We start from the raw sequence: 11,156 nt of genomic DNA on the forward strand, positions 1-11,156 counted from the left end.
CTATCCTTAACCAAGTCTTGTCATGATGTTCTTCAACTAGGTCCAGACTTGCACGTAGAAGTGCTTCATTGTTTGTTCCATTGAATAGGTCTCTCCGGAACGAACCAGCCCTTACTTCCACTGGGACCATAGTCTCGCAGCCATATGCTAACGAGAATGGCGTTTTTTAAGTAGAGGTTCTCAGAGTTGTTTTATATGTCCATATAACTTTTGGGAGGTCATCGACCCAATTAGCCTTGGCAGCGCCAAGCTTGGTCTTCAGAGTGTGCTTGATGGTTTTGTTGACAGCTTCAACCTGACCATTAGCTTGCAGTCTTGCGACTGAGGCAAACTTTTTATGGATCCCCAGCTCATCGCAAAACTTCTTGAATTCCTCATTGTCGAACTGTTTCCTATTATCAGAGATGAGTGTATGAGGAATCCCGTAGCGGCACACTATATTCTTGAAGACGAAGTCTTTGAGCTTCTTGGTAGTGATTGCGGCCAAGGGCTCAGTCTCAGCCTATTTGGTGAAGTAATCTACCGCGACCACAGCATATTTGATGCCCCCTTTTCTGGCTGGCATGGGCCTAATAAGATCAATTCCTTACATAGAGAATGGCTAAGGGTTGGTCATTATCGTCAGTTGGTGGGAAAGAGCTCGCGGGATGTTCACGAATTGTTGACAGTTGTCACATTTTTTTCACAAAATTGAAAGTGTCTTCCTAAAGTAGAGGTCAATAGTACCCTTGGCAGACAATTTTATTGGCGAGGGATCGTGCAACGGTGTGATTACCGCAGATCCCTTAATGTATCTCCCTCATAATATAGTCTGCTTCTTCATCGGTTACACATTAGAGGAGAGGGCTGCTAAACCCTCGCTTGTATAACTGATCTCCGATGACCGTGTAACTAGTAACTCTGGTGCGCAAGATTTTGCCTTAGTTTTGTCACTGGGCAAAGTCCCATCTCGGAGATACTAAATGATTGGAGTCATTCAAGAAATTGACTCTACTGTAGCTACGGTCTGCTCGGGTGAGCTGATACTAAGAATCTCTATGTACCGGACTGGAATACTTTCCGACACATTTGAGTCTAGCGACGAGGCTATTCTTGCCAAGGCGTCCGCGATAGAGTTATTGTCTCTCTGAATTTGTTTGATCGTGAAGTGCTTAAAAGGCTCGAGTGTGACCTTAGCTTTCTTCAAATAGCTAATCATGTTCTCTTTTTTGGCTTGATATTCTCCCAAGATCGTATTAACAACCAGTTGGGAATCATTGTGAATACTGATCGCGCTTGATCATATTTCTTTCGCTAATCGCAGACCAGCGAGCAGCGCTTCATATTCAACCTCGTCGTTCATAGCTTGGAAGCCAAATCGAAGAATTCCATGGATGCGAGTCCCCTCATGACTGAGAAGGAGAAGACCTGCCTTGGCTCTTTTCCTGTTTGAGGAACTATCAACATAGAGACTCCAAGTTGATAAGTTCTGAACGGTTTCTTGGATGACTTCGTTGGCTTGCTGCTCGGATTCCTAATTTGGCTGGTACGAGAATTCTTAAATGAAATCAGCAACAGCTTGCCCTTTGATGGTTGTTTTCGGTCTGTAATGCAGATCAAACTGACTCAGTTCCGTTGACCATTTGAGTAACTTACCCGAAGCTTCCGACTTCTGAAGAACTTGCATGAGCGGGTAGTTGGTCAGAACATGGATTGTGTGGGCATGGAAATGGGTCGGAGCTTCTTGGAGGCGATCAGTAGGGCATAAGCTAATCGCTCCATTTTTGGATACCGCATTTTGGCATCCAACAGTCGCTTGCTCGCATAATACACTGGTCATTGAACTTTACCCTCTTCCCGAATGAGAGTTGAGCTGACCGCGTGCTGAGAGATGGACAGGTACAAGAGTAGAATTTCCTTGGGAAGAGGCTTGGACATGAGAGGTAGCTTTCCGAGGTGTTCTTTTATGCTATGAAAAACTTTCTCGCACTCTAGAGTCCATTCGAACTTCTTATTGGCCTTGAGTGTATTAAAAAATGGTAAGCAATGGTTTGTTGCTCTCGATATGAAGCGACCGAGAGCCGTTATTCTCCCATTTAGGCTTTGAACCTGTTTTCGATTGGTCGGGCTTTTCATATTAAGGAGAGCCTAGATCTTCTCGGGGTTGATTTCAATTCCCTTCTAATTAACCATATACCCCAGAAACTTTCCTAAGGATACTCCGAATGAGCATTTAAGAGGATTAAGCTTCATTTTGTATCTTCGGAGTACATCGAACATCTCAGCGAGATGCGCTATGTGATCTGAAGCGACATGCAACTTGACCAGTATGTCATCAACATAAACTTCCATCGACTTTTCGATCTGCTCGGAAAACATATGGTTAACCAGCTGTTGGTAAGTTGCCCCAGCATTTTTTAGGCCGAAGGGCATGACCTTGTAACAATATAGTCCCCGATCTGTAACGAACGAGGTATGTTCTTCATTCGATGCGTACATCGATATCTGATTATATCTCGAATAGGCGTCCATAAAGCTCAGCAACTCGTGCACGGAAGTGGCATCAACGAGCTGGTCAATGCAAGGAAAAACTCTCTTTCAGACAGGCTTTGTTGAAGTCAGTAAAGTTGACATAGGTTCGCCACTTGCCATTGGGCTTCTTTACCAAGACCGGATTGGCAACCTAGCTCGAGTAAAGCGCTTCTCTAATGGACCCATTCAAAAGGAGCTTATCTATCTTAGTTTTCAAGGCAGCATAGTGTTCAGAGTCCAGGGCTCTTCTCTTCTGGCGAATTGGCTTGATCGCACTATCAATATTGATTGCATGACATATGACATTCGGGTTGATCCCGATCATGTCAGCATGAGTCTATGCAAAAATATCGACATTCTCTTTAAGAAAGCTTGTCAGGCTTTTAGCGAGCTAGGGGTTGAGATTACTCCCGATTCTCAACACTCGGGTTGGCTCATTTTGATCGACTAACACCTTAGATAGGTCCTCAACTGGCCCACCGTGAGGGCATTCTTGAATGCAAGGATCCATATTATCCTCTACTGGACTGGGCTGGGTTAGGCTAGGCTAGGCTAGGCTAGGCTAGGCTGGGCTGGGCTGGGCTGTGGCTCGATCCTGTTGATCGCCATAGTCTGCTCAAGGATGCCTATTGGCCTTCCTTTTCCCTTGCACGTCATATGCACTGCACTTATGTAGCAGACGTGAGATTCGCGTTGAGATCCTTTTACTTCCTAATCCTCGTCAAGGTGGGGAACTTCATTTTCAAATGGTAAATGGAGGTGACTGCCTTGAAATTTCACAGTAGAGGTCGTCCTAGAATGCCATTGAAGGCGGACGAACAATCCACTAACAAAAACTCCGTCATTTTAGTCATTTTGTTGGATTCACCCAACGTGACTGGAAGTGAGATCGTTCTCCTAGGAATCAAATGATCCCTAGTAAAACCATAGAGGGGGATAGAGGCAGGCTTCAAGTCTGCCTCGTCCAATTGCATTTTCTCGAAAACTTGTTGAAACAGGATATTCACAATGCTTTCATTGTCCACCAACATTCTGTGGACTTCGCACTAATCTATTTTAGGCGTGATGACAAGCGCATCCTCTTAGGGGTGATGCAATTGCACTGCGTCTTTCTTAGAGAATGTGATCTCCTCTTTGCGAACCTTAGCGGGTTGCGGCGCTGTGCTCATTACACTCACGGGGTCATGACGAGCTTCCCGAGCATACCTTTTCTAGGCACCTTGAGAATTTCTCGCGTGGTGCGGTCCTCCAAAGATGATCCCTACACAGTAGAGACCCTTGCGACCACGACACTTCTTCCCTTATTCCTCTTGATCCTTTTTTCGAACGGAAGTCGGACTATCGACATACTCTTTGAAGTGCCCTTCCTTGATGAGGTCTTCGATTGCTTGCTTGAGAGCCCGACACTCATTAGTGTGATGCCTATTATCCTGATGATAGTGATAATATTTTTTGCTGTTTCTGGTTGAGAGGGGATTCTTCATGGGCTCTAGCTCTTCGAGCAGGCTAACCTCCTCTGACTTATCCAGAATAGCCGACACTGAGGTATTCAAATGAGTGTATTAACTTTTGTCGCGATCGCAACGAGGAATTGGGACATAAGATTTTTTAGGCTCAAATTGCTGCTTCTTTCCTTTACGTTGATCGTCATTAGCCCATCTGCGATCAGCCTTTCTACTATTCTCCCCCCAATCAGGAGCATTGGTGGAGGGACCGGGGTCGTGACGGTTAAGAGCGGCCACATAATTTTCAATTCGGAGATATTTCTTAGTGAGGTTGTAGAAGCGAATGAGGGAAACATCGTCCTCTGATTACAGTTCCTTGCACAAGTCAGTCTGCGGGCGAACCCCCACAATAATGAGAGTTCGAATGGACTCCTCGGGAGTATGAGCCACTTTATGGAATTCCTTGTGGAATCTGTCTACGTAAAACTGGAGGGATTCATCCCTCTCTTGTCGTATGTTGCTCATGTAGCTCAATGGTATTGAGAACTTCATGTTCGCTTGGAAGTGTCTCAAGAATGATGAGCTCATTTGTTGCCACGAGCTGATTGATCCTGTGAGAAGCGATATAAACCAGCGCTTGGCATGGCAATTAGGGTTACTGCTAAGCAGCGATATTTGGCCAAGTTTGAGACTTGGTGGAGTTCCATGAGGTCTTTGAACTCGTAAAGGTGATCCTGCGGATTTGAATTCCCATCATATGTCCGTATGTCGGGCATTTTGAATCTCGATGGGAGAGGAGTAGCTAAAACTGCTAGAGAAAATGGAGACGCCTCTACGACCTTCCCACACTCATTCTGCTGAGCCTTAAGCTGATCCAAAGCTCGTTGTAGTTCCTCAATCTGAGGTGGCGGAGTTGCTTGGGGATCACTTTTCGCAATGTGGGTTCGACCCTCACTGTTGCGGTTAAGGAAAGACCGCAAATCGGGCTCTTCCTCAACTCGGTCGGAAGCTCCGACGAACCTTGACACACGCTGGCGGGGGCCATGTGAAGCCATTGAATGGCTCGGGCAGTTTTCCTAATCTCCGTGGTGGTCCAAACCGACCCGCTAACGATGGGGGTTTCCCACATGATGACGGTTAAGGTCATCATTTTGGTGATATTAGGAATCTTCTTGCCTTGCACTTTTCTGGGAGGGCCCATGCAACGTGGCGTGGGATGGCTCATGCTGCGACATGTCGCCAAGTCGCAATGCCACGGGTATTCTACCCGGTGCACGATTGGTGTTTGCTGGTCCCGCGGAGCTTTTCGATCCACTACTCGCCACTTGTTTTAACTTACTTTTGCGCACTGTAGTGCGCATGGTACAGGCTTTTGTCCTTTTTCGTGCTTTCGCGTGACCTGTAGGCGTCTTTGGCGGTGGTACCGCTTCATTAGACTCTGGTGGCACGCCCGATCCTAACGGTCTAGCCTTTGGCTAATCGTTTGGAGAGTATTATTAAACCTCTCCAAGTAACTCATCACGACTGGGTTGAGCCGTGAGCTTAAAGGAATATCCGTCATGATAGTCTGTTGGACTGGCGGCACTTTGGGAGAAGTGTCATCCTGTACCTAAGGGATTTCCTCATTGTCAATGTCGGTTCGCTCAGTTTCAAAACCGCGAGCCATTTGCTGATGGGTATGACCGATTGGTCAGAGGTTTCTGATGAAGAGCAGATACTAAATCAAGCCCTCCTTTTAGCACCAAATTGTTGATGCTTGATTTTGACACCAACGACTCACACTTGCAAAATGCTAAGCGAGCTTAGAAGTTACACGTGATATGGAAATATGTAGCAAGAGAGTAAATAAAATGCAGTTTTTAAAGTGGTTCGGATGCTCAAAAGCAATTCCTACGTCCATTGTAGTTGTATTAATAGGTGGTTACAGTTAGGTCGCATGTAGCGAGCTGAGTTACAATCTAGAGAGAGAGAGAGAGAGAGAGAGAGAGAAGGGGTGTATGGTGTTTAAGACTAAAGATAAGTCAATCCCATAAATGAGAGACGAGCCATTTATTTATAGTGGGAGGATTCAAGGTAATAATCATGAGCCTGCAGTCCAGCAGGTGGGGTACAATTCCTAACTCGCTTCTCATTGGTTGTCTGCACGAGAGATATTTTTAAATTGCGTAGAGCTTGGGCAGGTGAACGATTTCTAGCCACTCGCAAGCTTGACATTCACCTGCTGCACTGACGAGAACCATACATCTTCCGTCATTGCGCGACGTGGCAACATCTAAAAGGCACAAAGCCTCCCTGAATTCTGATTGGCTCTTGCTGACGAGAGTCCACGTCAACCCTGACTTTTTAGGCATAACAATAATCTTTCTCTGTGTTTGTTCAAGCTGCATGTGGGCTTACATTTGGGGTTGTTCCTTTCGTCTCCCGGCAGTAAGAAATTCTACATTTCTATTTGTTCTTAAAAGGTTTTCTATTCTTTATTAAATTAAAACCAAAAGGAACTTTTTGGGAGACACACAGCTATACTTAATGGAGCAAGAATTTCAATAGGCATTATTGACGGGCGAAGATTCACTAAAAATGTCAAAAGTTCTGTGTTGAAAAACTAATGATTTTACTAAACATGTCAAAAGTTGTCTATTNCAATCGTTGGTCTCTCATTGCTAAAAGACTGCCGGGTCGAACTGACAATGAGATTAAAAACTACTGGAATTCTCATCTTAGAAGGAAATTGGAAACAAGTAGAGAAAAAACTGAACGCCCAACACCAGCAAGAGTAGTAAAGAAGAGAAAACAGTTCAACAATGGAAAGAAACCTAAGAAGAATGATCAAAACACTTCAAACGCAGAGAATTCAAAGATCAAAGTATATCTCCCCAAGGCCGTCAGGGTTTCTCCATACTCGATGGCAATTAAGAGCATCAAGGCCAGTGGATCATCATCATCATTATGCGGCCATGGAGATGAAAACATTATAAGACCAAATAATACAGAAGTACCATCAAATAGCTTTGAAAATGGAAGGAACAATTACGGTAGAAAGGGGACAGCGGCAGCGGCTGGCAACGAAGAATATAGTATTGATGATGAGAGCGATATTTCATTCCTAGACTTTGTACCCATTGAAGATAACACTCTGGACAAAATTATAGAGGAGTATCAGCAGCTTCTGGAATTTGAGGAGAACGTCCAATCAGATTCTCCTTTTTCTGTCTGACTAATTCCTGTTGCCGATCAAAGAGGAGGCATATTAATTGTAAATTTGTAGTGTCGTCAGACTTCTATCATATCAATTAAAATAAACTGAAGCTGCTGTCACATACCTACTCTCCTCGTTTTCTGACTTTATAGTATGATAAATAATTAAATATTAAATAATACTAGCTTTATGCTATTTTAACTCCACCACCTTTTATTTTCAACTTTATTCAGACTTCAAAACTGGACAAACTAATTATAATACACAATGCATAGAAAAACAAATGTCTTATGTCTCAATTCATATGATCCACTGCTTCGATTCTCTCTACCCTCTCTCCAAATAATTGCCCTCTTTCCCCGCAATTTGCGGGTCTAATTACGTTTCTCAAGGTTTGCAGTTTTAATTTGATAACTTCTTGTGTAGTGAGATGAACACGTGCTTACAATTTCCTTGCAGATTTAGTTATTACAATCAATAACTTTGTAATGTTTTAAATTATAATGTAACTATCTTTGGGTGATCGAGTGGTTTGATAATAACTCTTGGGTGTATTATTAAAGAGGTCTTGAGTTCGAGTCCCTTTTTGATTACTAATAGAAGTAGTTATTGAAACTTTTATCCGGTCGGTAGTTTTAGGATCCCGAAAGATTAGTTGAGGTGCACGTAAACTACTTCGGACATCTCGGGTCATTAAAAAAAAAAAAAAATTCTAATGTGGATAATTTACATGACAAAGCTTCTACAAAGGGATAATTATAATTATAAATTCGAGAAATATTTTCATGAATGTATCTTCGATAACACATGTTCAGGGAGACTTTATATAGTCCCGCTTTTAGTGCTCTGCAATACAACCGAACAATCTATTACATATATGTATATTGTTTGGTCCTCCAACAATAAGGTCCGGTTGATTGGTCATCTAATTTAGTTTCCTTCTTAGCCACCCAGATTCGTAGCTTCTTAGTTAAGTCAAAGAAATTAATTAGTCATCATCGTAATTAAAATCCCTAATAATTCGTGTTTTGAGGGTCTAGATTAGCTTTATACATGAATATTAAAACAATGGATAAAATAAATCTCATGAAAATGTGTTTAGTAGAACCGTGTTAGAAATGTTTTTGAAAATAGTTTTCGAATATAATCCTAAAAACTAGTGTAAAATCATAAACCGATTAAAAGTCGTTTTCAAGATTTCTTGAAGTTTTTAATTTGAAAAAGGTTTTTATATATTATATCAAACACATTTTCAAATATTAAAAATGTAAGATACAACTAAAAAATTTGAATCGTATTCTAGTTTTTGAAAAATATTTCTAAATAAAAAATCAAACGGACTTTTTTTTTTCTCCTGATTTTACAATACCTTGATTGTATCCAAAAACTTATATAAGAGATATTGCACCCAAAATGCAGTGTCAACATATATTAGCTAGGACCAGTGATGAAGCTTCACTGTTAAGTGTTAACTTCATTATCATATCAAAAGAAATTAGGAAGTAAAATTTGAGTGAGAAGGGCAGATAGGGAAGGGGAAGGGTTGTTGGGCAAGCATTAGTATTACTGCTCATTTTGAAGATTGGTTTAATTAATGAAGTAAATACTACTTGTTTATTTCATAATTGTATATTACTGAAATTTGTTTTCATAAACAGATATCATTCCACTGCTTATTTCATAATTGTCTAATTTCTATATTTGGCTTTTACGTGTGAAAGGGGTACTTCATTATGGGAAGAGTTGTAGGTTAAAATGAATGTGTTAGAATTGAGAGAGGAGCTTTAGTGCTATGTCAAAATTGAGAAGGCAAGAAAGACAATTTGAAGAAAGTTGGAGTATACCAAATAAACACTCAATCAGTGAATAACGATGCTGTGAAATCCCACGCTAACAAATTATTTTTTGGGACTAATGATCTTTTGTTTCTCTATCGTTAATTCGCTCTCAAATTTATATTTAGCAAGTTCATACAATAGGGCCATAATCAAAGCAAATAAAAACAAAAAAAACAAGATCATTTTTCTGTTGATTAAATATTCTTACGGTTACTATTATTAATATTCCACAGTCGTTTCAAGCTAATTATTGAACGGTTTTCTGATATTAATTACACAAATAATGTCGTATACATGTATACGACATTGTTACACAAATAATGTTTTGTTAATTATTTGTGTTACTGTGTAATATTGTATACGACATTATTGCACAAAGATGCGTGCAGTGCAGTAAGAAAGGTCTAAAATATAATTAAAATCTCGTTTGAACGTGAACAAAGACTAAAATAAAGCAGCATTAGGAAATTAAATCAAAGAAATTAGCCATCATATCATATATATAGGACGTTTAATAATTGATGGCTCCATCAGAAAAAGTAATCTTAAATCGTTTGTCATGAATGCTGATCTTGATTCCACAGATATATCAATATATGTATCATGGAAAGTCCCCTCTTGTTGTTGATTAATTTCTGAAGCTGACATTGCTCTGTTTTTTCCTTTCTTCATCCTCTTGCATTTTTCCTTTACAGTCGTCTCTCTCTCTCTCTCTACTGTGTTGATATAACGTTAAGAGTTAAATTCATGTTGATCTTGGATCACCATCTGCCTATGTTACGTTAGAATTTCTATAGAAATTTAGCAAAGAGACAAATTTAGCTGGTTGATCAATTGTAATTTATATAGTGGTTGTGGGGTACATTTCTTTCGACAACTCACAAGAAAAGAAGGTGTAATGATTCTCTTGTCCTATTATATTGATTTTTCCTTCACATGTTATAAAGTTTTTGTGAGTTTTTGGAATATTATAAAACCCTAGATAGGCTCCACCACTGAATTATGATAAGACAGTACAGAGATACCACTTGTACAACATTTCTATCATCCAAAGAAATTATAAATAGTTATGAAGCAAAGCGTGAAAAGAAGGAACCCATAAGGCCATAACCCATTTTAGAGAAGGGCAGATATAGAAAAGTTGTTGAGCAAGCATTGCTAGCTACTTGCCACCTTCGGCAAATAATTCAGACCCTTCTAAAGATCAGTTTAATGAAGTAAATAATTCAAACCCTTTTGAAGATCAGTTTAATGAAGCAAATTATCCATGCATGTTATGAATGAGCTTCAAAATCAAACTTTTTTCCACATATGTTAAATCAAAGAAATTAATTAGTCATACCATAATTAGGATCTTTAATACTTCGTGTTATGGGATCAAGATTGACTTTGAATATCAGAATCTAAATTTGATGAAATGATATGAGTATTAGTATACCCTCTTTTTGTTCTCTAATTTGTGGCTGACATTTAAGAGTTAAACGCTGGTGTGGACTTTGATTTAACATGTTGATGCAGGACCACCATCTTGACAGTAATGGTTATGGAGTCATTTGTTCGAAAAAAAAAAAAAAAAAACCAAAAATAGGTTTGTCTGTTAACATCACGATCATCGGAAGAAAATGGTTAGACGAGGGTGAAAAGTAAGGGCCACTTTCAGAGAGAACACCCAATGGTGAATGGTTGTTGAGCATGAATTACTATTTACCTGCCTCCTCAAATAATTCAAACATTTTTATTGTCATATCATTTATCTATATTAAATAATAATTATTAACTTGATTTAGTATACAAATTTATTTATTCACTCTGTGTCATATCAGTTTGTAAGGAAGATTTTGTATAAGGGATTAGTATATTTAATATTATTCAAATCTTTTATTAGACATGCCTAAATTTTCATATTCTGGTGATTTTACACTAATTTTTTTACAAATTCTTCTTATACTTTATTTACAAAAAAAAGAAAAAAAGAAAACCTGAGTTTAATTAAGTTTCATATCATAGCTAGGCATGTTCCTAGCTAAACTAAAGTAAGGAGCAATTTCAGAGTCAGTGAGAAAGGCAGATGGTGAAGGGTTGCTGAGGAAGCATATTACTACTTACCACATTCGGCAAATAATTAAAACCCTGTCTGAAGTTCAGTTCAATGAAGAAATAATCCTA

The 11,156-nt window shown here is 39.9% G+C and overlaps 1 protein-coding gene across 1 annotated transcript; it reads left to right on the forward strand.

Annotated features, from left to right (window-relative positions):
• Positions 1-6,576: 6,576 nt before the first annotated feature.
• On the forward strand, positions 6,577-7,170 carry LOC116129623 (transcription factor MYB11-like). The gene has a single exon (XM_031415352.1). It carries the CDS (start codon positions 6,577-6,579, stop codon positions 7,168-7,170), a length of 594 nt encoding a protein of 197 aa, XP_031271212.1.
• Positions 7,171-11,156: the final 3,986 nt, after the last annotated feature.

The sequence above is a fragment of the Pistacia vera genome, unplaced genomic scaffold, assembly GCF_008641045.1.
Source record: "Pistacia vera cultivar Batoury unplaced genomic scaffold, PisVer_v2 Contig106, whole genome shotgun sequence".
NCBI lineage: Eukaryota > Viridiplantae > Streptophyta > Magnoliopsida > Sapindales > Anacardiaceae > Pistacia > Pistacia vera.